Genomic DNA, 26,657 nt, shown 5'->3' with positions numbered 1-26,657 from the left:
TCATATTAAAAACATTTGCTTTCGTTGATTCAAAAAAAAGAGAGCTCCCAGCTATAATGTAAATTTTTGAAGGACTTTGGAAGATGATTTTTCTTTATTTTCCAATATTTTCGTGGAGCACCAAGAAATCTGCGGAGCACAGTTTGGGAACCCCGGCTCTAAGCAAACTCATGGTTTGGAAAACTGAGAATTAAATTTCAAAAATTATTGATGTGGCGCAAAACACCCCACTGAATTTCCTCATTTCCACAGTGAAATCGGCACTTTTAACATTGATTGTTATGGGAATTACCGTGTTTGTCCCTCAAAGTCATAGGCGCCGGGACATGGGGGCTGATGTCATTTGAGCCACCCTCTCCCCAATAAATTTTGTGAGGAGGCTGAGCCCTCCCAAAAATTCATGAGTATGCAATAGAACGAACCATTCCAACGGGCTTGAGTCCCGTATATACGGGACGAATGACGATTTTCAGCCCTCTCAATGTTTTCTTCATGTCGGTGTCTCTGCTCAAAGTGATGCTGATGATTATGATAAATTTCTAATGATAAATGCAAAAAGCCTATCGCGAAATTTCAGCCCTCAACCGATATGCCTGCCACACGATTCACTTCCCGTAAGAAATTCGTGAGATGGGCCTGGTATAGCTAAGATCCAATAAAAACTGGAGGTCATGCTATAAAGAATTAAAGTCTTAAGGCCACCTACACACTACGCCGACGAGATGTGGTCCCCCATCACGTCAGATTCAAGTCGAATTCTGATTCGTGTTCTGACGTGATGTGGGACCACGTCACGTCAACGCAGTGTGTAGCGGCGTTTAATCACGGTTAACGATCAGAGTAATGGGGAAAGAAAATAATCGTGACGGAAAATAACGATCAAAAAGTGCTGTTGATGACAATTATTATGAGTTTGTTTTATGGGAGGAACCATTGTTATTTAACTCTCACACACACACAAACACAGCAAGTCTCTCTCACTGATTTATATTTTTTCCATTTTCCAAATAAAGGACAGAGGTATCTTTACGCAACTCTTTTTTTTTTTCTTCCGAGAAAAACCATCTTGGCAATTACAGGGTATCGACAATCAACCAAAAAGGAAAATATATGAGGCATTTCCCCGTTTTTTCTAAAATAAGGGCCATTAAAAGTGACATCATCACCACAAAGTTTGCTACATTTGGTGATGAATTTTTCTTGAATTCTTATCAGCAGGACGGAACGTGAAGAAAGGAACTGTTGGGGTTTTTCCCAGCGACCCTCATAGGAACAATTCGAGCTCAGACCACGCTGAGAAATTCATCGATTTGGCAGTTCTGATATGGACATAATAATTCAAAGAACTGCGTTATTATGTAACACACACAAAAAAAAGTACCGTTGTATAATAATCGACGATTAATTTCCAATGTGGTAACCCACGCAAGCTGGTAAGAGCCGAAACTTCATTGTGAGGGGAGGGTCAAGGTTGATGAGAATGCAATTTATGCTCGAAATATCAAAGGTCCGACAACGATCATCATCTTCTTCGTGTGTATGTGTGTGTATTCGGCTTTTCCACTTTCTATTCATGGATACGTACGTAATAGAGTGTATTTTCTTTTCTTTCGAGTCGTTTCCTTAAAACAAACCGCAAGGAAACACATTCGGCTTTCATTTTGAGATTTACGAAGACCCTGGACTGTCACGCGCCATGTTGCCGGAAATTGTATTACCTTTCGTGCTGTATATTTCTGCCGTCTTTGGTGAGTACATACATCGACTTTTTTTGAAGGAAATTTTGTTATGATGAGTTTGGCATTGACGTCATAATCAGCATAAGCCTCACTTTGAGGGACAAGCACAGGATGATCACCGTAGGAATCAATGTTAAAAATGCCGATTTCTCTTTGGAAATGCTATTTAGCTTGGTTTTTTGCCACGTCAGTTATTTTAAAAACTCAATAATTGAAATGCTTAATTTTCGAAATCGTGAGTTTACTCAGAGAGAAGAAGCCGAAAAAAAAAAAATTAAATATAAAATGATAAGCCGAACCTATTTTGAGCAGATATACAGGGTGATTCTCAAATAGTTTGTCCATAAGATTATTTCTGCAACCGCTGACTTTAGAGGTGTACTTCCCAATTATATAATTTATGTAATTTTTTTGAGGGGTCGTATACATTAAAAAATAAAATAAATAAGATTTTTATGTAAACTCCGTGTGCTAAAACTCCCTAGCTTGCGAAATGTAGCTTTGGAAAGTCATTAGCAAAAAATTTCATATTTTGAAATGCAATATTCATCGAGATATTAAATATGAAAAATTAAAAAGTTTTGGCAACTTATCGCTGCTTTGGCATATTTGTATTAACTTGTGAGAATCTCTATTTTTAGAGACTATACAAAAATGAAATGAATCATTGGTTATTTTATAAATTTTATTTCATTGCGTGTTTAAGAGATTGATGCTTTTTACAGCTTACAGCGTCAGATAATTTTCATCCCTCTGGCGCAAATGCGGGACGATCTCCTCGTTAAAAAGTCTCACCACAGAGAGCAACAGGCCTACAACGATACAATTAGTCACTCATCACACTTCATAGTTCGAAAAATTGATATTAATGATTATTGATAGTCATAGTTATAAAAATTGATGGCAGATGGCAGCACTGCACATAACAAGCATTACACAGAAACGAACTTCGCGTTAGGTTCACAACACGTACATACACGTTCCAATATGAGTCAATTCGTTAGAAGTTCCGCAAAGGCATGTGTGGTTTAGTAGTAGTAGTTTCAAACCACTAGTCATATGAAAAACGCAATTGATAAGGTAGTTTCGTAGTGAAACGACTTAGCCAGAAAGGCTGTATAATTAAAATTTATCAAAGTGTGAAACTATTTTTTCCAGTCACAAAGACACAATTACATCTTTTTTACAGAATTTTTTATACTGAATTTAATTTACGTTTTCGCAATTTATGAACTTCAATCATTGGCGAGAAATGTTGAAAAATTCGAAGTTATCATTCAAGTTCAGTTCCTTACAGAGATATCTCGGCTAACGAAGATGATTCCTTCCATAATCACGTTCGTTAGCCGATACGCATTTTTCCACATTACGGGTTTCTATGGAAAATCATCTGATTCGTTCCAGCTTCTGCCCAAAATTTGAAGAGGGAGAGATAAGTTTTTTTGAAACACTAAAAGGGTGCTGCATAAAAGACAAATACCGATCGAAGGCTAGAATGAACAGCTTCAAAATTGGATAAATCAGAATTTTACAAGGACATGAGATACTGAAGACCTTTTTATTTTACACTGTACCCAACCACCACCAGCCCAAGTCTATTAGTATTGACACAACCCAGTGGAGTTTGTAGGTGTCCCCATTCATTTGTGATTTGGTCAGGTCTTTAGAGTCTGATACATGCAGATGGAAAGGGGATAAGCATGTTTATACTGTTCAGTTTAGTACTGAGAATAATACGCTGAAAGAACGCGTGCTTTATAAACATAGACTACTATATGTCTTTTTAATGCATTTTCTGTTAGCTGAATCGTTCATTTTACAGGAAATGGTTCAAAAACTCTCAAAAAGAAAAGTGGAGGTACATCGGGAAAAAAGAAGATTCCGAGGTGGAAATGAGTTGAACGGTCTCGAGTGATCGGAGCTAAAATTCAGCTCATAACGTGTCTGTGTTAGGTTAGCATGTGCATCCATATCAATAAAAATGTTTGTTATCCAAGGAACTTTAAGTAAGTTTCTTGGAGAACTTACAGAAAACGAACTTGCAGAAAATTAAAAATTCGTAGGCCGAGGGGTTCGTTAGCCGAGGTATCACTGTATCTCCATAAATATTTCATTTAAAAGTATATAATTTTTTGTAAATGACTTTTTTTCGACGCCGGATCTATATTTCACTAATTAGAAGTTTTACACGCAGGGACTGTACAAAAAGCTTAGTTTTTATGCATGCGACCCCCTCGAAAAAAAAATTACGACAGTTTAAAAACTGCATGTCATTTGAAAACATTTTGTAATATTGGAAGACTTTTTTCATTATATTTTACTAGCTGTTACCCGAATGGATTTGCTAATCTGAAAATTACCGAATCTTTATCTGATGATTCCTCCATATAACATTTGAACCCCCCTCACGAGCCCCATGGGGGTGGAATTTTCAGAAATCCCGTCTTAGTTAGTCTTTACGTCATAAAATAAAACTGCTGACCTGGGAAAATTTGTCTGTCCCGTAAAATACGGCACGAGATCAAACTTAGCTCACACAATTCGCCCCCTCCCGTCACGTCGTCCTGGATCCGCACTTCATCTAGGTGTGTTCCATATATAATGGTCATTCTGATTCTACTTTTATACAGGCCTAAAACAGTGTTAATTATATGGTATAATTATTCCTAATTATTAACACAATAATGAGCCTGATTTTTTGTATTTGTCTTTCAAATAAAAGGTCAAGGATTCAATCCTGCAGGATTCATCACTCAAGAGTGCTTGGACTGCATGTGCCAGGTGAGTAAATACTGATTAAATCTCCGCTCCTACACTGGGGAGTCCCCCCCCCCCCTCCCCCACCTCCGCTCCCAAGCTTGTCGAAATCAGACGCGGATCCAGGGCTACGTGTCGTGAGGGAAGACTAATTGCGTAGGTTCATAAGATCGTCCCGTATTTTAAAGGGCAGACCAATTTTTATCATGTGTGGCCGCAGGGCCTGTTCTTCATAAGTTTGGGTCCTGGATAGAAGAGAATTTTTGGCCCTCCCTCCTCATTGTATAGCGTTCTTTGAGGCAGTACGCAGGAGGCGAATGAGGTCATGTGGGCTGTGCCACGGTCGTTTCTGCACTTAAAATACAAAAGGCAGCTAATTTTGGGGGACCCGAAAGTTTGTGGGCCCTGGGGGCACGTGCCCCGTTCGCCCATGCGTGAAACAGGCACTGGTTATCTGACTGTCGGGAGGGTACCTTCCTCCCTTGTATCCACGTCTGACTGAAGTTGATGTGCTCTTCTGTGGCCTCCGCATGAACCTCGGGCAGCCGATGCCTGCACGGGATTGCTTTAAAAGTGCGTGACGCAACAACTCCCTGTAGCGGCTCCAGATGGCGTTTGCGCACATATGTTCTCGTGATTTTGGTTTGTTATCGCATGCCCGTGAATAAGGGCGTCGGAAGTGCTTCGAACCTGTGGGAGCTCAACTTCAATTTCATGTCGGAAATTTTTTTTTTTTGAATCAATTGTAGGGGTGCTTGGACCCTTTCTACAAATTTCCGTGGGTGCTCGAGCACCCGCAGCACCCCTGGCTCCGACACTATTGCCTGTGAATTGCTTTTTCATTTTGGCGATGTTTTTCTGAATCACCCTGTACATGTTTAGCTGGTTTAAGGAAACTTTGCCCCGACGTTTCGTCCCTATAGCACATTTATCCTCGGTACATTTCTCGACCCCGTATTGAACCTGTGAGTGACCATTAGTGCTGACCATATGAGAGACCGCGTGAGTGACCAAGTGAGTGCGACGGTCATTCACTCTGTCACTCACTCATACAATCACTCACTTTATAATTCACGTGCCATTTACTCAGCCCTATGCAGTCGCAATTAGTCCTTCGGTCACTTATATGGGCACGCACTCACTCATACGGTCATAGGTGCCATAACCCCCCCAATAAATTTTGTAAAGGGCTGCTGAGCCCCCAATAATTTCCGAAAAAAACTATGCAATGCACCTTCCCTCTCCTGCGTTACGTGCTTGAATCCCATATACGGGACGAACGGCAACTTTCAGCTCCCCCCAATGTTTTCTTCATGTCGGCGCCTCTGCATACGGTCACTTACCTATTTATTTGATCACTCACCAATGACTTGATCACTCACATTCAGTCACTCATACGCAGGACCGCAACTTAGACACTTTGCCACCCGGGGAAAACCGGCATTTTGGCGCCCCCCTTGCCATATGTGGAAGATACAATTGAAGTGTGAATTCGGCGCCCCTTCCGATCCAGCGCAAGGAGCACCAGACCCGCCTGTTTTGCCCCCCCCCTAGTTGCGGCCCTGCTCATACTGTCAATACCGTCAGAACACAGGTGAAATTTTATGGGGCGAAATGCCAGGGCCGTTTTAAGAGCATCATTGGCCCCCGGGGCAATTGGTTTTTCTGAGGCCCTACCTCCTCCAGACCAACCGTGACGCCCCGTTCTACCGCCCCTAGGGGATATAAGCTGGTTCGTCTCAGGAGCAGGGGGCTCTTAAGAGCATCATGGGCCCCCGGGCCAAGTGATTTTTCTCAGATCCTACCAGGCAAATTCTCCAAAATTTCAACCAATTCTCATTTTTTGTGAGGCCCGTCTTCTCCTGAGGTCCGGGTAGGCCCATGCGTTAATACGCCACTGCTCATGAGACGTGGGCCACGGTGAAAAAAAAAAAAAAAAAAAAAATCCAACATGGTATATATACCGGTATATATATAATAAATTCTAGAAAATCTTTTACAAGATCTCATTTTTGTCGGGCCCCTTTTCTCTTGAGGCTCCCGGGCCGTACATTAAGACAACACTGTGAAATATATTGACATCACTAACAAATAACATTTGTAATGTTATACTTTTGTATAAACATAATGCAGCTTTCTTTCGTCCTCGGTAGTATAGTGGTAAGTATCCCCGCCTGTCACGCGGGAGACCGGGGTTCGATTCCCCGCCGGGGAGACAGTTTTTTTTTTTACCCCTTTCAACGCTGAGTCCTAGCATGAATCCTGTTATTTTTTTAGACCACACATTTCAGCCTGCGTGGGAAGGGGGGGGGGGTTTCCTCTAAGATTTCAGCCAGGGACCCCGGCTCCAGGATGTAGGGTCGGTCCCAAGACGTTGTGGTATTTAAACATTCGGGAACGATAAGAAGGGACAACTGGCCCCCATTCTGAAATTATTATTCGTTTCAATAAAAATGAATTTGCGTTCAATCCGAAAAAATACAATTCTTATAAATGTATATATATATTTTCTAAATTTTTTTGATAATAAGGGAAATTCAAATTTAACTAATTTTTATTAATCCTGAATTTTTTTTTTCAATAATTCTGAAAATATTCATTTCCGTGATTCTGGAATTAGTTCTGCATTAAATTTGCATTTATTCTGAAAGTATTTCCTGCACTAATTCTGTATCTTGCTAACAATTGCTTTCTTTTATTAATTCGGAAATTACTTCCAATAATTTTAAAATTATTCGTTTCAGGGATTCTTTAATTATTTTTTTAATTAAATAGCTTTTGCACTAATTCTGAAATTATTTGTTTCACGTATTCTAATTTTTTTTTTTTAACTATCACGTAATTTTTTTCTCAATTCTGAAATTTTTACCAGTAATTTTGAAATTATTCCTTTAATGGATTCTGAAATTATTCCTTTAATGGATTCTGAAATTATTCCTTTAATGGATTCTGAAATTATTCCTTTAATGGATTCTGAAATTATTCCTTTAATGGATTCTGAAATTATTCCTTTAATGGATTCTGAAATTATTCCTTTAATGGATTCTGAAATTATTCCTTTAATGGATTCTGAAATTATTTTTTCATTTAATGGATCTGCATGAAAATTCTGGAATTATTTTTCTATTTACGGATTTTCATGAAAATTCTGGAATTATTTCTCCATTAAATATGAATTTTCATGAAAATTCTGGAATTATTTTTTCATTAACGGATTTGCATGAAAATTCTGGAATTATTTTTTCATTAAATATGAATTTGCATGAAAATTCTGGAATTATTTTTCTATTAAATATGAATTTGCATGAAAATTCTGGAATTATTTCTCCATTAAATATGAATTTGCATGAAAATTCTGGAATTATCTTTTCATTAAAGATTTGCATTAATTCTCAAATTAATTCTTTCATTTATATTCTGATGTTTTTAAATATATATTAATTTAGAAATTTTTCCATTCACTAATTCTGTCTTTTTTTAAATAATTACTTCTTTTATTAATTTGAAATTCTTTATTCCACTTATCCGCGAATTTTTTATTAATTACTTCTTTTATTAATTCTGAAATCACTTCCAATGATTCTGAAATTATTCTTTTCTGTGAGAGAATGATTCTCGAATTAATTTTGTCATTAAATACGAATTTGCACTAACTTTGAAATTATTTCCTCTTCTCTTATATATTCTAAATTTTTTTTCAAGTAATTACTTCTTCCATTAATTCTTAAATAACTTCCTATAATTCTCAAATTAATTCCAATAATGGAGAAATTATTCCTTTGAAGTTAGTAATTCCTGAGTTTTTTTTTCCACAGCTAAATTAATTTTCATTAATTTTGAAATAATTTTTTTTCACTAATTCGGAAATTATTTCGATAATTAATTATATCAATAATTAAGTGAATAAGTAAATAAATAATTATCAATAACTAAGTGAGGGATATTGGAGTAATTTTCATTAATTTTCAAACACTGTAATTTCTTTCAGTAATTATGAAATCAATTTCAATTAAGAAAATCCGTGATAATTATTTCTTTCATTATTTCTGAAATAATTTCTTTCATTATAAGGTGGTTTTTCAGTAGTTCTGTAAATTCTGTGACTATGCCATTGCCTTTTTGGATGTCGACTATTCCTTCCATGAATGCATACAAGACAACCTGGGCCCCCCGAACACGAATTGCAGATCCTTACTGGGGTGAAGCCGCAGTATGGGGCGGGGGGCACCCAGCGCCGTTTCAACAGCATCGTGGGTCCCCCTGTGCGAAGAAATATTCTGAGACTGACAGGGCTGCAGCCCTGATGCCCGGGACAATAACACAATAACATCATTTTTTTTTCATGCCATAAATTCGTTGTTAAAGGGCCCATGAAAAGTCTGGCTTAGGGGCCAAATATCCCATCCTAGGGGTGGGGCCACAACTAGATACTTTGACATCCGGGAAAAAGCAGAAAATTTGACGCCCCTCTACAGGTAGAAGAAGTAGTTAAAGGGAGAATTCGGCGGCCCTTCTAGCCCAGCACCCGGGCACCAGACTCCCCTCCCAGTTGTGGCCCTGCTCCAGGATGTAGACGCCAGGAAATATTAGCCTACCATATACTTAAAAAAAGTCATAGCACCAGACGTCAATATCATTGAGGAACCCCTATTTACCCAACGGCTGACTGGGCCCACGGGTTGAGACTTCCTGTGTGGCCTTCAGATAAGGAGCCGTGGACCCTAGGCTAGGTTCATTGGCAGGGGCATCAGATCAGAATTTTTCATGGACCCTCTAAAATAAAGTTGCAGTGTAAAAAACAGAAAAAACCAAAAATTAGCAGGATTCATTCCGGATCAAGGCCCGTAACTAGGCAGGGCCGTCTTAAGAGTGTCATGGGGCCCCGGGCCTAATGGTTTTTATAGGCACTGCCTTGAAAATTCTAGAAAATCTCAATAGGATATCATTTTTGTGAGGCCCCTCTTCTCCCGAGTGCCCCCCGGACCGTGACCGGGTGGGCCCATGTGTTAAGATGGCACTGTAACTAGACTGGGATGATCAGGGCACTGCCTCAAGTACCCGGGCTAAATGGAACTCTCACAAAAAATGTACACTTATTCAGGCCCGTAACTAGGATTTTTTACCGCCCGAGGCAAACATTATTGTGCCGCTCATAATTTTGCAACGGTGTTATTTGTTCCCAAAAAACTGTTAAAACCGTCGCCCCCTAAATTTTTCCACCCGGGGCAGTTGTGCCCGCCCCTTCAATTTCCGGCCCTGACTTATTTTGCAGGATAAATTTTTCAATGGGCTTCAAGGAAAAAGTCTGCAGGAGCACCGAGAAGGCACGCTACGGTCCTGGGCTGGAACCTAGTGAGTTTCCCTCCATAGGAGGAGATAGACTTGGAAGTCCGGGGGGGGGGGGGCACGGTCATTATTGCTGGTTTTGGCACGACCTGGTTCTGTCGACTCCACCTTTGACGTTGGGGGCAATGCCTCTCACGTCCCCCTCCCCTCGTATCTCCGCCCATGCTTCCCTCCACCCCACTTTTATATGTGGGGGTTGCGTTATCGTTCTGTAACCCTGAGGGCTTCATTGATTTTTAAAAAAATAGTTAATCATTCTACTATTTAATTTACTCATCTCAAAATTGTTGCGGGGATTTGCCGATTCCACAAAAAACTACTTTTAAAGATAATTTTACTAGAATTTGGTGCCCCCCCCCCATCATACACATATTGTAGAAGGGGCTACAGTCTAGAATCTTCGGGCCTCTGATAATATTTTTTACGGGTTGTTGTGTGAAAAACAAAAAACTGGTAACAATTGTCCTGCCCCCCCCTCGGTCAGCCCCCTCCCCAGTTGGGGGGGGCCCAAGGTGGGCTTGTGATGTGGGAATAGGCAAAAATTTCCGTTGCCGTATTAATGCCCGCGGGCCATGCTCTGACATCTGCGAAATAATAAAAATTTTGCAATAATAATAATAATAATAAAAATCCTCTATATCTAAATGCTTTATTTTTTGCATAGTGTTTAATAGATGGCAGCACCACCCAGACAAAATTTACATTAAAAATAGATTTTTATCGTAATTGCTTTTTTTCTATTTATGATAGATGGCAGCACGAACTAGACATAATTATGAATGGCACCATCTTATTTTATAGATAGCTTTACCTTAATCCATAATAGATGGCACTTCCATCGATTTCCGATTTTTAAAAATATAAAATTTACAGAATTATTACGATGAAATAATTTCATATATATATTAACAGAATTAATTTCAGAATAAGTTTTAAAGAAAATAATTTGTAATTGAGTTTTAGGAACGATTTCAGAATTATTGAATGAAATAATAAAAGGCAGTTTAAATTTTTTGTTAAAACATTTAAGAATTTGCGAAAAAAGATAATTTATAGTTAATGAAAGGAGTATGATTTCACAATTATTTTTAGAAACAATTTTAGATTCGAACAGAGAAATAATTTAATAATTAGTGAAAGTAATTTCAGAATTATGTAACAAATGCATTCAGAATTGGTGCGGGGGAAATAATTGCAGAATTATTAAAAATTCGTATTAATGAAAGAAATATTTTCAGAATGAAAAAAAAATTTTTTGCCCCCCCCCCCCCCGAACTCGGGGCCCGTTCAGTACCGTCTTAACGTATGTCCACAGCCTGGGGGATGGGACTCACAAACGATATTTGGCAGAAATTAGAGAGTAAACATGAAATTTTCCAGGAAGGCCTCAGAAAAATCACTTGGCCCAGGAGCCCATGACACTCTTAAAACTGTTTTGGCATCGAATGCTACAGGGTTGAAACAGGAACTTCATGAATTCAAACAGTTACTTATCGATCTTCAAATTGACATAGCGCTAGTTTATGAAACTTTTGAAACCATCGCATACCTCAGATATCTACAATTATTCTTGCTTACGCGAAAACCAGCTATACGGAAGGGGTAGTGGAGTTGTTGTGTTCATCAGTAAAGATATTTTTACCTTATCAAAAATTCTCTATTATCTCTCTCAAAGGATATGGAAGCATTGGCAGTAAATATAGTTGTCAATAGATCTCCTATGACTATTTATGCCATCTACAAGCCGCCAAACAATCAACTTGACCTCAACTTTTTGAATCATCAAGTAGACTTCAACAACCCGGTATTAATTTCACGTGATTGGAACTGCAAAAGCCCTGTGTTTTTCAGTCACACTACTAATCGTCAAGGTGGAGTTCTGTAGAGGCAAACCATTGTGCATTCACTCATCAAGTATACCGACTAATTATCCAGCCAGTAGACGTTGTCACCCTGATGTGCTAGATTACGGAATATGAAGGAACTTCAGGCACAATATTGCATTTGAAACTACTGCTAAGCTTAATTCTTCGCACAATCCTATCATTTTTACAATAGACGTAACAAGGTCAAAGGACATTCCGTACCAACTTGTCACCAACTGGAAAATGTATATCGTGCATCCCTCGAATCGGAACCGGTGTGGAATTGCACGGATTTGTCTGCTGTCGCAGTGGAAGAAAATGCTGCTACGAATTTGACTGACATAATCCACAATGCAGTACAAACTGCTATTAAGAAGATGAAAGCAAAAAAAAACGAAAAAAAAACAAACAGATTGGGTATCTTAGAAGAACCACATGAAAAAAGTAGATTAAAATCCCATGTAAGAAAGCATTGGCAACGACTCAGAAGGAGAATAGATAAAAGTGCACTCAATCGACTGGAGAAACAAATAAGGAAAGAGCCAACAGACTTTATAAATGAGCGATTTGCTACTTTCGTTGAGGAGGCCACTGCTTCCGAGGGTTCACTATGGAAGGCAGTTAAGCTGTGTAAAAAAGAAATTCCCTGCAGTGAACAAAATCTTCAATGATCTGGGCGAGATGTTATACGTAAACGATACAATTGTAGAGACTTTTGCCGACAATTATGAAAAAACAGATCATGCCTAACAGACTTCAACCCAGACGTATTGCCACCGCAAACTCTAGAAAAGTGATGGACTTTCTGAATAGGGTACGTGTGGATGGCTTGCGCGGAGCGGGTGCTGCCGAGCTGACTACTGTTGATGAGGTACGTATAAAGGACATTATTAATAAACTGAAACGTAAAAAAGCTTCTGGTTCTGATAAAATTTCTAACCTTGCTCTGAAAAATGTATCACCATCTATTATTTCATCTCTAACTAATATTTTTAATTGCATGCTGGTAATCAACTACTTCCGTAATGTCTGGAAACTGTCAACCGTTAAATCTATCCACAAGCGCTGTACTCATCCTCTTTTCTCCCACAATTTTAGACCTATCAGCTTGCTTAGTAACATCTCTAAAATTTTTGAACGCCTCTACTTCCCTCGTCTTGAACTCTTCCTGTCCTCGCACAACATTCTTCGGGCCGAGCAGAACGGGTTCAGGAGGGGTCATTCGTGCGTGCCCCAGCTTCATAGAGTCATTGGTTTCTTCATGACTCCCTTTAACTACAAACAGTATGTATGTGCACTATGCCTGGACATCTGCAAAGCTTTCGACAAAACGAATCATACCACCCTCATTGCTAAATTAATCGATGTAAACCTACCCGATCATTTTATCATTTTCCTCAACAGTTAACCCTCAAACAGAAAGTTTCAAGTAAAGAACGGCAACTGCCTCTCTTCAGTCAGATTGACAAGAGCGTCAGTTCCTCAGGGCTCTGTCTTGGGCCCGCTGCTATTCACTCTCTATATTAATGATTTTCCTCCCTCTCCAGCGTGGTATGCTGGGATTGTTTGCTGATGATGATAATCATGACAAACTACGTAAAAGGAGTCAAATGCCTCAAAAATTTTCAAGAATCAGTTGAAGATATCGAGGAATGGTGTAAAGAAAATGACATCAAGCGCTAAATCATCAAAAATGTAAATACATTTTTTTCACTAGAAGATATAAATTTCCAAGGAACTCGATAAACATTAGAAACTCTGTGTTAAGGAGAAACGACACTGTTAAATATCTTGGGTGCATATTAGATAAGCCTCTCTACTTTTCTCCACAAGTAACCTATGTAAGGAATAAGGCATCACAAACTGTAGGAATGCTTTCACGAATCACCTTTACTCAAGCAAGATTTTCACTACAGAACAAGGTCATCTTGTTTAAGACCATCATCAGACCCATTTTGACACACAGAGTTCCCACAACGCATCCCAGACCTATGGATGTGTTAGATGTCACCTGGACAATGAACTTAAAAAAAATCTCAGTATTCTGTTGAAATATGGTAATCTGCATTTATTTACTTATAATTCCTTAGTTTTCCATATTCATTACGTTAACGACATTAGTCTTTCTTGTATGGTTATGAATATGTATACGTAAAGTATTGCAAAGTCTGCAATTTAGTAACAACCCATAAGAGGGTTGACTACTGAGGGGTGTTCACAGACAGTGCAACCATGAAAAATGTATAATTATTGTACTACTTAATGAATGAACGATATTTAAAAAAAATTACTCATGCTCTGTAAACATAAATCTCTGATTAGCATCTCTCAATTATGTCACATAATCCGTGGGGGTTTTTGGGTAACACAACATCAGCTACTCTTTTCACCCCCTTAATGACAAATTTCTCGTGATGAGTGCTATGAATTCAGAGATCTGTAAATTATCCACTTGGATTGACATTAAAATTTATTTATCTAAACATACACTCACTACACTACTGACACGTAAGCACAAACTTGTCTTTTCCTTCATATGGCCAAGCACAGGCAATTTGTAGTTCGGAAGACAGCCTGCAAAGGTTGGGAACCGACGAAAACATTCAATTCTGGTCTGGTCTCGGGCCCCTCATTGGTTTCCAGTGATTACAATCGAAGAGCATATAAAACAGGAATGAAAGCTGGTGCAATGGACAGGTTTTTGGTGAATTTGACCGGTTGCAGCTAGAAGGGTGTTTACGGAACTCACGAAATTTTTGGTGACAATTCGATTTTGAACTTCGCCTATCTTTAGCACTTATCGCTCGTCATTAAATCCGGATATTTCGATGAAATTGGTATCACTTTATAGAATTTTTCCTGCTCTTTTCAAATATGTGCTTATTTTGCGCATTGATCTCTTAGTAAGTTCACAAATTTGGTTTTTCAGACTCGCGTTTTTTTCCTGTAATCGATTATCCAGCAGACTCGAAAACGGTTCGAGATAGGACATTGTTGGTAGGGTGTTTCGAGTTCCACTTGGACTCGTCTATCACCTCCTTTCGTTTGGCAGAATAGGTCGGATTCGCCCTGTATAGTTTTTATTTTTCGTAATTGCATTTTCAATTTGGTGTTGCTGTATTTTATAAATATACTAGCTATAAAATACCAGGCACTGCCTGGGTTTTCTTCAATTACTGGGAGGATTAAAAAAGTGACAAATCGTTATAAAGAAATGAACTATTATACATAATATTGATGGAATAAAAGAGGGGACAAACCATTGTAAAGGCATATGCATGTCGAAAACGCATTGCTAGGGAACCACGGTAACCAATGTTAATGTTCTGAAAGTCATTGTTTGGTCCCAGAAACCATTGTTGCCCGACAGTTTCTCGCGCATTTGCATCTTTTTTCTCAGCGTTCTCGTTGGGCATTTTTCCTTTTGTGACCTTGTATTTGTATTTATACCTCATCCGACATGATGCCCTTTATTTCAGCAATCACAAAATATCTCGGTTCCTTGGAACCTTTTCATTATTTACAGTTAAATGTATCTTCTACCCCACCCAATCTGTTGATCAACTGCCAGTGGAGGGAGTTAGCTTTTATTCAAAGTTTGATAACAGAGAGAGAGAGAGAGACGGTGTGTTTTACTTTCTTTTCGGAATAGCGAAGGAATATGCGTGTAAATACGTAATGGAAAAAAAGATAGAGAATTTATCTTCCTTGTTTTATATTATTCTTGGTTTCGAGAGGAAAACAATATCATCGCACAAAATCGTTGAAAAAATATTCTTCTTAAAAAATAGGTGGAACTTTTTAGAAGGTTTAAAGATTTACTTTGTGGTAGTTATTATGCGGATCTGGGAAATTTTGACAACCGCTTAAAGGGTTAAAAAATAACAAGTAAAACATGAAAAAACGACTGTTGTGACTTTCAATTTTCAGAACGACACCGATTAAACGCAACACCAATACTATCATTGTTGTGAATATCAAAGAGTGGTTGAAACAAGCAATTGTTGCCAAGTTGATCTTCCACTATTGACTGAATACTTGATTGTTAACAGTAAGAAAATAAATTTCATCAAATTTATATAAATAGGAAGGTCCTAATAATTTATTATCAGTTCGAATTCAATTTATTTAGAAACAAATGGGTTGGGTACCTTGACATGGATTTCGAGACCTTTCGACGGATATTCCCTCGATGCTTCTCGTTAACTGGTTTGTTTCAAATTGAACAAGGTCTACAGTGCTTCTCAGAGTGTTGGTGGGTGTGGGTATGGTGGAGAGTTTACTCCTTTGGAATGCACAAGTCATTTGGGTGTACAGTGGGGGGATATTTTGTTTTGTAGATGACTTTGATTGAGTGTTGGTGATTACATGCACATGTATAGAGGGCCCTTTGGACAAATACAACAAAAAAATAATAATAACAATAATAAAATAAAATTTATAGTTAAAACAATAATTAAAAATAAATAAAATTTAGTTATAATAATTAAAATTAAATGCGTAACAAACTAAAATGAATAAAACATTCTATGCGTGTGTATGCGTGGAGGGATTCGAACGGGATATCTCTAAAACGGACGTCCCTTTCGCCACTTTGTCACTGTCAGTTTGTTTCAACAAGAACCAAACAGTCTATATCACGTGCAATTTCAGGGTGAGGTGTATAATGGCGAGGACGGGATGAGTAGAGCCAACACCACCTATACAAGGGGCGGGCGCCTTATATAGGTGTGTTGGTAATCTCCTCTGGATTGCTGTGATTAATCTACACCTGGGTGGAAGGCTGGGGTTTTGAAGTGACTTTAAATAAGTATTGGATGTGGAGGCAATAGGACGGGACTCCTGGGTTAGAGCTCAAACCCGGGCCATCCAATACAAGGCTACGATAGCCGTTGCCGTACTTACGTTGAAAAAAAAAGAAACCAAAGGGGCTGTGTCGTGGCACTTCCTTTAGGTTAAAGGCGTAGAATTTCATTGGGCACTTCTCATTTGAACATTTATTTGGACTTCATTGGGCAAAAAATATGCTGATGAATGAGAACTAAAGAAAGAGAAATAATCGACTGAAACGAGCACCTCCTATAGATAGAAGGCCTCTGCACTGTTTGCCATAAACGTCTTTCAGTCTACCTAGTAGTATATGAGATGGGAAGCGGGGTGTGTCCGGTCTTCAAAGGTCAAAGTCTACCTAGTAAGTTTGCCACATTTTGAAACACAGCATCCTATTCCGTTTCTTACTTTGGCGTATAATCTTCCTGATTGGCTCACAAATACCGCATAGTGATTGGATGTGAAGCATAGAAATCGATAATTCTGAGTCCGATCATTTCTTTTCCTCACAACGATGATACTGGCACAATTAGGGAATTTTTTCCCCCTGAATATTCTGAGGGAAAATGGACTACTTACTGACGTCACAAGCAGACTGTGGAGGCCTTCTATCTCTACGAGGTGCTGCTAAAACAGTTTAAATACACAGTTAAGCACACGCTGCCAAATATACAAAATGGTGTGCAAATGCACCATTAAAATGGTGCAGTAGGATCTCCCAAATCTGGACACCCATAATTCGGACGGATTCATAATCCGGACATATGAGCCGATTTTTTTCTTTTCATCCGGGGACTTTTGAGATGTTATTTCGTTACTCAAATTCTGTTTCGGCCTTTTCTAATGTATCAGCCACTTTATTTCCTTTTGTACCACTTACTGTTGGTGTCGACTGTGATTTTCGGGCTTCTGGGAAACAATGATAGCGATCGTGTGTACCAATGTAATTAATCAGGAAGTCACAGCTTTTGTGATCAAAAGAATTTTCTTCATTTCATTTGTCGGCGCTGTACAATTATCCGTAGTATTTTAGAACTTGTCCAACGCTCTATTTTTTTTGAGTGAATTTCAAAGTGAATTTCTGAACGAGCAGCAAAACTCACTGATGTAACAGGTACAAGATGCAAACAGAAACCTGATGCTTTATTTATACGTGAGAAGGTTTTACTTTTGAAAAGCAAGAACGAAAAAAGCACCAGTACGAATATTGAATGGAAAACATGAAATCGGAAAAATCTACCGTTTAAGATATTCAGAAGGAAAAAAATTCAGGTTTTTCTAAATATTTACTACAGAGCACGCTGCTTAATGTGATAGAATCCAGACTCAGTTGGGGAATATCTGTTATGCGTTTGAGGAGTGATATCATTCGTCTTCCCATTGATTCCCAACGTGATTCCCATTTAGACCAGTGATTCCCAACGTGGGTGTTAACGCCCCTCCGGGGGCGATGAAATGTTCTGGGGGGGTGGTTAAAGATACGGTTATAACATAGGATCCGATGGGTTAAATTGCGTTTGGAGGGGGGGCGATGAGAGAAAAAAATTTCTGAAGAAAGGGCGATGGGACAAAAAGGTTAGAAAACTTATTTACACCAGTTTCCCGACGAAAGAATGAATGTAGAAAGAGAGACGAACCAGGTCAGTGAGTGATTAAAAAGAGTGATCTAGGGAGTGCATAAGCATGGGAGTGACCAAGACATATGCAAGCATGTGAGAAACTGAAACCATGACCCCTCACAAGGGTAGGGCTGACAGGGCGGCTCATCATTTTTTGTTTTCTCACGCTATAAATTCCTCATAAAAAGGCCCGTAGTCTCATAAAAGTCTGGTTTAGAAGTCTTGCTCTGGGATGTGGGGGCCATGACCAAACAGCGTGCAAGCGTATGAGCTACCAAGGCAGCAAAACAGAGGACATGTCCAGACCAGACCAGAATTGTACGTTTTCGTTAGTTCCAAGCCTTTGCAGGCTGTCTTCCGACCTACAAATTGCCTGGGATTGGCATATAAAGGAAAAGTATAGGCGGAGATGGACGTGGAAATCTTGGGGCGGCACGGTCACTATTGCTGGGGGGGGGGGCACGATGATGATGATGACAATTCATATACACATGTACATTAGATCTGTCGACTCCACCTTTGACGCCCGTATTTCCCTCCACCCCACTTTTATATGTGGGGGGGAGGGGGGTGCGTTATCGTTCGGTGATCCTGAGGGCTTAATTGATTTTTAAAAAAATATTTAATCATTCTACAATTTAAATTACTCATCGCAAAATCGTTGGCGGGGATTTCCCGATTCCAAAAAGCACTTTTAAAGATAATTTTACAAGACTTTGGTGCCCCCCCCCCATGACACACACATTGCAGAAGGGGTTACAGTCACGCAGAAGAGTTTACAGTTACCTTCGGCGGGCCTCTGATAATATTTTTAAAGGCCCGTTATAGTGCATTTGTTGTGTGAAAAACAAAGAACTGGTAAGAATTGTCCTGGGCCTCCCGGTTTACAGCCCTGTCGGGTGGGAGTGTGATGTGAGAGGTGCGGGAACAGGCAAAAACTTCCGCGTTGCCGTATTAATGCCCGCAGGCCATGCATTGACCTCTGCGAAATTATAGAAATTTTGTAAAAAAAAAAACCAGACCAGACCAGCATCAAATGATTACCCCCCTACCCAGCTCTTAAGGGCCGATTGTGGGATTGATTACTGAAGGGCCAAGTAGGCCTATGAAGAATGTGAAAGAAAGACTGTGATTGTATGTCAGAGAGTTTGTGAGTGCTGTGTAGTGTTTGAGAAAAAGTTTTGTTTTAGCCTGGTCAAAAAATTGGTCATGGCCTCAAGAATTTTTGCCTGGCTAATTTTTTGCAATGCCACCACTCCTGAAATAAATTGAAGGAGAGCAAAGTTCAAAAACAGTCCACATGATTTTCTCATAAGTTCGGCAAAAGTTCACATCAGAGTTTAAATAAGTGATTAATTATATGTGTCAACAGCATGGCATCTCAGGATCCGACTTACACACTCCAATTCAAAATTCCAAGCTAATATCAGATTTTTTTTTTGGAGCAAGTGTTTTTCATTCAGCAAGTACCTTTCCGTTCAGGGTGGATTTTTTATTTTATTTATTTATTTTTTTTGTTGTATTTTGAGTGATAAATAGGTGCCATGATAAATACTGATTAAATAGGTGCCAATATTATAGGTGTTCTTAAGTCAGCCACCTCGTTGGGCAATTTGCCTGTTGTGGCGTTGTATTTGTATTTGTATTTGTAAATATGAAAAATGAGTAAATAGGTGACAAAAAGTGTGAAAAGTAAATAGTTATCTTACAATATCTTTAAAGATACTTCGATACGAAAAATAATAGAAAGGTGCAAAAAAAACAACACGAAAGGAGTAAATAGGTGCCAGTTTCAAAAATTTCAAGAAAAAAGAAGAATGGGAATGTATCCCTAAAGTTTTGAGATAAATAGGTGCCAACTATATACAGTTCGAAAAATCAAAAATATTATATGATATACATTTCCCAATGGGAATGAAGTATTTGAGCATGTGTCAGTTATGAACAGTTCATTTTAAAAATGTTTCGAAATTAAACATTCCCCCAGGGGAGATGAAATATTCGCTTAGGTCGCCTACAAATTTTTCTTCTTGAAATCCTAGGCGGTGGAATTTCGTTATAATTCTCAATTTCACTAATGTAAAAGAAAATTGAAAATAAAAATCCTATAACTAATCTTTTGTTTTTGTATAGTTCTTAATAGATGACAGCACTAATCAAACACAAAAGACATAAAAAAATAGCTTTTTACTGCAGTTGTTTTTCTTTCTGTTTATAATAGATGGCAGCACGAACTAGACTGAATAGGAAAACTTTCTTAACCATCTTATTTCATATAACCCATAATAGATGGCACTTCCACCAATTTTCGATTTGTTTTTTTTAATGTAACTTACAGAATTATTAGATGAAATAATTTCATTATTGAACGATTTCAGAATTATTGAATGAAATAATAAAAATCAGCTTAAATTTAAAAAAAAAAAATTAAGAATTCACGAAAAAAGATAATTTATAATTAATGAAAGAAGTATAATTTCTCATTATTATTTTTAGAAACAATTTTAGATTTGAAAGAGAAATAATTGAATAATTTGTGAAAGTAATTTCAGAATTATGTAACAAATGAATTCAGAATTGGTGTGGGGGAAATAATTGCAGAATTATTAAAAATTCGTATTAATGAAAGAAATATTTTCACACAGAATGAAAAAAAAAATTTTGGACCCCTCCACTGTTGAACTCGGGGTCCGTTCAGCACCGTCTTAACGTATGGGCCCACTCTGCACAGCCTGGGGGATGGGACTCACAAAAACGATATTTGCCAGGAATTAGAGAGTAAGCATGTAAATTTGCCAGCAAGGGCCTCAGAAAAACCACTTGGCCCATGGTACACTTCAGACGGGCCCGTTGACCCATCCGTTAAGACGGCACTGCACATTACACTGTGTCCTTGTGAACCTGCGTACAATCTTAGAATTCTAAATACCACACTACTGTATATGAGAGTGGACCGCGGGCTTCGAGGAAAATTTCAATTTGGCCCGCACGTGGATTGAATTATTTATTCAATTAATTATTATTTTGAATTGAAGTATTCTCTATTCCTTAGATTTTTGTTTGTTTTTTATAATTTAGGCGAGCTCCGATTGTAAGCTTGATGTAGGCTGCACCAACATCGGCTATTCTCAATATTATTGCGGCCCGTACCAGATCTCGTACTCCTATTGGCAAGATGCTGGCAGTCCCGGTGCGAACCCGGATGATCCTTTAGGTAAGAAAGATGCCCTCCATGTGTTCCAACGACGTGATGATAATTAATAATTACAATGAGGGCCATCTGAACCAAATGCGGACCCAGGACGATGTTAGGGGAGGGCATTGGCGGAGATAGACTTGAAAGTCTGGGGGGGGCACAGTCATTATTAGTGGGGGCACGATGATGATGATGTCAATTCATATATACACTAGATCAGTCGATTGTATTTTTTACCCTGGGGGGGGGGGGCAAAGCTCCTCATGCCCCCCACCCCCGTTTCTCCGCCCATGCGGGAGGGGCAAAGTGCGTAAGTTCGTTTGAGAGTTCCGTATTTTACGGGACAGGAAAAATTTTCCATATTGTTTGGCTTTGAGGAGGGGAGGTCATTCCCATGCTCCTCTGGATCCGAGCCTGAGTGAAGGCGGACATCTTCAGCTATGAATGGAGAGAAGGCAGGCATCTTCAGATGTGAATCAAGCCGAGGCAAGAAGCATCTTCAGATGTGAATCAAGCCGAGGCAAGCAGCTTGAGCTATAAATGGAGTAGAACCAGACAATTTAAATGCGAATGGAGCGAAGGTAGACATCTTCAGATGTGAATCAAGCCGAGGCAGATATCCTCAGCTGCGAATAGAGCGGAGGAGGCGGATCCTGGACAATGCATCGGAAAAGCTACTTATTGTGTAGGTGTATCGGATCATCCTATACTTTACGGGACAGACAAACTTCCCCTCATGTTATTCAGCTCTTGGGAGGGGCGATCATCCCCCTCCCATCGCCTCCCTCTGAATCCGTATTTGGTCTCAACGCATGGGGCTTACCCCCATGAGAAAGAGACGGAACCTAAAAAGGGTCCATTTACCCCAGAAATGCGAGGAGGTGATTGATACCTACAGTTTATCGCAGGAATGCACAACCTTCTGCCCACGGGCCAAATGCAGCCCCCCCAAGGGGTTCTATCTGTCCCGCAAAAGATGTTCCGGTAAAAAAGTATTAATACACACAACACGACAAATGCTAGGCTGACTATATTTTCTTCATAAAAAATATGAGAATCAGGATCCCTACAGGATCTCGCCAATTATCTCTGAAAATTGTCTAAGGCAAGTAAAGTTCTCATTTACAGCCAAAAAAATTGTCATAGGCAAGTAAAGTTTTCAATTACAGCGAAAGCATTTGAAAGGAGAATCCGACAGTGTTCCAACTTAGGCCCCATCCCCATGGGGGAAGTAGACTGGTTTTATTTCGAGGGGGCCCCTTAGTGAGTCTCATTGTTTTTAATTGCTTTAAAATTGTAAAATTTGCAATAGTGAGAACCCGCGTAAAATCTAAGTACGAGGCCTACCAAAAACCTGTGTATTGGGTACTGGCTCCTTGGTTAGGGGCCCTGGGCTTCTTGCGTTGGTAAAATGAATACAAATGAAGTTTTTTTTTGTGACCTTGATAAGAAGTGATGTGAAGAGTAAAGGGGGTTGGTCTCCCCAGTTCGTAATACAGTCGACGCTCGTTATAACGATCCCACGTTATAGCGGTCGCTCCATTACAACGACCGCTAGGATAAGTCCCAAATGTTTTCATGGAACGAAAATTATATATATTTTATTCTCGATATAACGACCTTCCCAATATAACGTCCGTTTTCGACGGGACGAAGGAGGGGTCGTTATATCGAGCGTCGACTGTATTTTTTAAGATGCATATTTGTCTATCTGTGTTTGCAGACTTTGAGATGTGTCTGAACGACCGCAACTGCGCCGAGGCGACGATCCGAGGCTACATGGGCAAGTGGATACGAGATTGTGATTTCAACGAGGACATCGACTGCTATGATATTGCCCGGATACACATGGGCGGACCGAACGGATGCAACAGCACCTGGGTTCTTCGCACAGATTTCTGGGTGAAATTTGGCTCTTGCTACGGGAAAGTTGGCAACTACTACACCTAAAAAGGGACATCAATTTTTTCCATTTGTCTGTTATGCAAGGAGACAATAAAGTTTGGACAATTATCAAGTAGTTGTCTAGAAATTTCGAGAGAACCTTTCATTTTATGTAAATTAATTTTACGAGCACATAAACAGAGAGATGTGGTACATTTCAGTGATGTCTGAACAGTGGGAGCTCGAGCCAGTGGCGTATTTATGGTTTTTCCGCCTGCGGGCTACATGAATTCTGCTGCCCTCTCCCCATTTTAATCTGATTTTCTTGACCCCTCTTTCCTCGAATTCGCCCCCTGTGAAATAACCCGTTTGGCCTCCCTCCACTCCTGCAAGTACACCTGTGTTTCTCAGTCACTCTTTTGGTCACTCCCATGCTCATACACTCGTTAAGTCACTCATTTAGTCATTCACATGCTTGCACATTATTTTGATTACTCACATGATTGCACGCTGTTTTGGTCACTCACATGCTTGCGCACTGTTTTGGTCGCTCACATGCTTGCGCACTGTTTTGGTCGCTCACATGCTTGCGTACTGTTTTGGTCACTCACGTGCTTGCACATGCTCTAGGTCAGTGGTTCTCAACCTTTGGAAGACCGCGGCCCGGTAAGATTCTTTTTTCTGAGTGGAAAGCCCGGTTATAAACAAGACTAATGGAAAACGAACGGGGATATATAGTCCTACTACCACGAGATGAGATTTGGCTACGGCACGTCATGTCACTTCAAACGATTCTATTTTATCCTAGAAGGGCATGCCAATCATGAAAGCTCAGTCACTGATGAACTTTTATCGATGTGCAATCGTTTTACCAAAAAAAAATTGAATAAAATCATCCGACGTGACGTGACGTGAAGCAGCGAAAATTCATCTCGTGGTCGGAGGACTATATATGAAATGATGAATCACTCACGGCCTGGTTTGACTCATGCCAGGGTCCGGTACCAGACCGCGGCCTGGCGGCTGAGAAACACTGCTCTAGGTTACCCTTTTGATTGCTCACTGACATGGTTCCTTGCTGGGCCACTCTTTTACACGTTGATTAACACGTGTATACATCCTCTAGGTCATTCTTAAGGTCATTCAAAAGCTTTCACACGCTCTAGATCACTCTTTTGGTAATTGCATTCTTTCACGCTCTCTAAGTTACTCTTTTGCTCACTCACGTGCTTGCAAACTCCTAGGTCACTTTATTAGTCACTCGCTGACCTAGCCTCTAGCTGTCTGGGCAGAGGCGGATTTATTGAGGGTTGCACAAATTTTGCCGCCATTCTACCAATTTTCTTGGCCAATCAGTCCTCAAATTTGCCGCCCCTCTCAACTTGCCGCCCTGGGCTATAGCGCCGCTAAGCCCCCCCCCCTTTAAATATGCCACTGGCTCGAGTATCAGCATCAGCAATATTTTGTAGCATGCAGCCGATCACTTTCATTAATTAATTCAGACACCGAAATATATCCACCATGTAGGTCGAGTCTAGCCACGACCTCTTGGATCAGAGGTTCTCAACCTGCGTTCCGTGGAGCCCTTAGTAGCTCCATGTGCACTTCCCAGCCACTCCAGGACAATAAAACAAATCAGAAAATTTGAAAAATAAATTAAAAAAAGGGGGCAACGGGGTGCATCACCACACACACAGAAATTATAGGGTAAAAAAAAGGCTCTGCCAGTAAGAAAAGGGTTGAGAATCGCTTTCATAGGTTATTCCTAGGTTATGTAGTTCCTATCTTCTAGGAAGTAGTGGTCTAGCACTCACTAAAATGGTTCCGACGATACTGGACCAGTTTCAGGCCTTTGGCCCACTTTCCTAGATCCCAATAATTTTCTCAGGCGGGCCCTCAGTTTATATATCATTATATTCGATTTTATTTGCAGGGTCTTTTAAATGCTCGCTTGGGGTAGAGCAGGGGCTCACACCTTTTCGGTCCGTGGGTTAGATATGTGGTATTTATAGGGTGACCATATGACCCGTATTTCATGTGATATTTCCTTAATTTTGGTCGTCCCGATTTTCATAAATACAGTGCAGCTGATCGTATTTTCTCGGGAAAAATACTAGAAGTTGGAAACCCAAATATGGTAAATCGCTAATTGCCGCCAAAAATGATGCCGAAAGAACGCAAAATTGCGAATTGTTGCGCTTGCAACAAGGTGGTGGTGGGAAGCAAGCAAGCTCCATTTTTCTTAAATTTGGCAAAGAAGAAGTCAACCCCCCCCCCCCATCCTTTCGCCTTAGTGCTACGATGGTGTTAGATTTATTCATTGAGAAACACAGGAACTAACTGTTTTATTCGTCTCCGTCTTTTTAGCACGAAACGAAGATTTTTTTTTTCACAAGCAAGTGTACTTGCCTCATATTGCCAAAAATGTAGCAAACTTCGACTGACCACATTTTCTCAAGAAACATACAGGAAATTGGGGTTCCAAATACGTAAAAATACGGGACACCGCCAATTATAGCCAAAAGTAAGAAAAGTTGCCAACTTGCTAAAAATAACTGTAAAGTCTCCAATGACGGTAAATGAAGCAAAACTGCAAATTGCAGTTGTTTAATATGAATTGTAAAAAATGTTCAACGTGACAAAATATTTATCTTGCATTAATCATCATAAAAAAATTTATGAGAGTTAAGAAAATAATTTCAATTCTTTATTTCAATAAATAATAAAAGCTTTATTGAAAACGTGTGAAAAAATTGAAATTGTTACAAAAATCTCCTGGGAAATACGGGACGTACGGTCACCCCGAGCTAATCGTTCTTGATGTAAGCCCTTCGATTATATTGATAAAATCTATTTAAAACATCCAATGACGGGGAACGAAGCACTATTGCAAGTCGCAGTGAATTAACATGAAGCAGTAAAATAACCTTACCTTTCGAACATGATAAACATGTGAGATGATGTACTCATAGTCATAGAGTTATCAGAATGTTATTTAAAAAGTTGGGAAAGTGATTTGTAATCCTTTATTTCAGAAAAAATAATAATTATAGCAGGCTTTGTTGGAAACACGAGGAAATAATGAGATGTTTTCACAAAAAAATCGGGACAGCCAACATTCCAGAAAATACGGGAATGCCCCAAGATACAGTCACATGGTGATCGTATTCATTTTACATTATTTGTTGGTGAATTACGTTTTAATCTATTGCAACTTGCAGAAGCCCTCTACTTATGAAATTGGCGGTTTTTTCAGCGATTTTAGCGATAGTTGCAATATTTACTTACCTCCAGTGTTCGCTAATACGTATCTAGATGCGTGATTCACTCATCAAAATTTAATTAAAATTTCGTTGAGGAATGAAAATACTCCTAATTTTAAGTTTTTTGATAGATTTATTTCCTCTCTGTTTTTCATTAA

The 26,657-nt window shown here is 39.3% G+C and overlaps 1 protein-coding gene and 1 non-coding gene across 2 annotated transcripts; both read left to right on the top strand.

Annotated features, from left to right (window-relative positions):
• The first annotated feature begins 1,193 nt into the window (after positions 1-1,193).
• Positions 1,194-23,372, top strand: LOC149067491 (lysozyme-like). Its single transcript, XM_089252636.1, has 4 exons — positions 1,194-1,748; positions 4,462-4,520; positions 21,235-21,370; positions 23,076-23,372. Exons 1-4 carry the CDS (start codon positions 1,697-1,699, stop codon positions 23,300-23,302), a joined length of 474 nt encoding a protein of 157 aa, XP_089108762.1. The 5' UTR covers positions 1,194-1,696; the 3' UTR covers positions 23,303-23,372.
• TRNAD-GUC (transfer RNA aspartic acid (anticodon GUC)) lies at positions 6,640-6,711 on the top strand. Its single transcript has one exon. It is a non-coding gene; the product is annotated as a tRNA-Asp (tRNA).
• Positions 23,373-26,657: the final 3,285 nt, after the last annotated feature.

This window comes from Pholcus phalangioides, unplaced genomic scaffold (genome assembly GCF_987345545.1).
Source record: "Pholcus phalangioides strain wild (caught in Gottingen) unplaced genomic scaffold, Ppha-v1.0 ptg000030l_1, whole genome shotgun sequence".
NCBI lineage: Eukaryota > Metazoa > Arthropoda > Arachnida > Araneae > Pholcidae > Pholcus > Pholcus phalangioides.
Note: the sequence above shows the minus strand (reverse complement) of the source record. Positions and strands in the feature narration are given on the sequence as shown.

Coding starts and splice junctions, on each gene's coding strand:
- LOC149067491 (XM_089252636.1), top strand. CDS start 1,697: ATGTTGCCGGAAATTGTATTACCTTTCGTGCTGTATATTTCTGCCGTC. Junction 4,521..21,234: donor GCTTGGACTGCATGTGCCAG/GTGAGTAAATAC, acceptor TTTATAATTTAG/GCGAGCTCCGATTGTAAGCT. Junction 21,371..23,075: donor GAACCCGGATGATCCTTTAG/GTAAGAAAGATG, acceptor CTGTGTTTGCAG/ACTTTGAGATGTGTCTGAAC.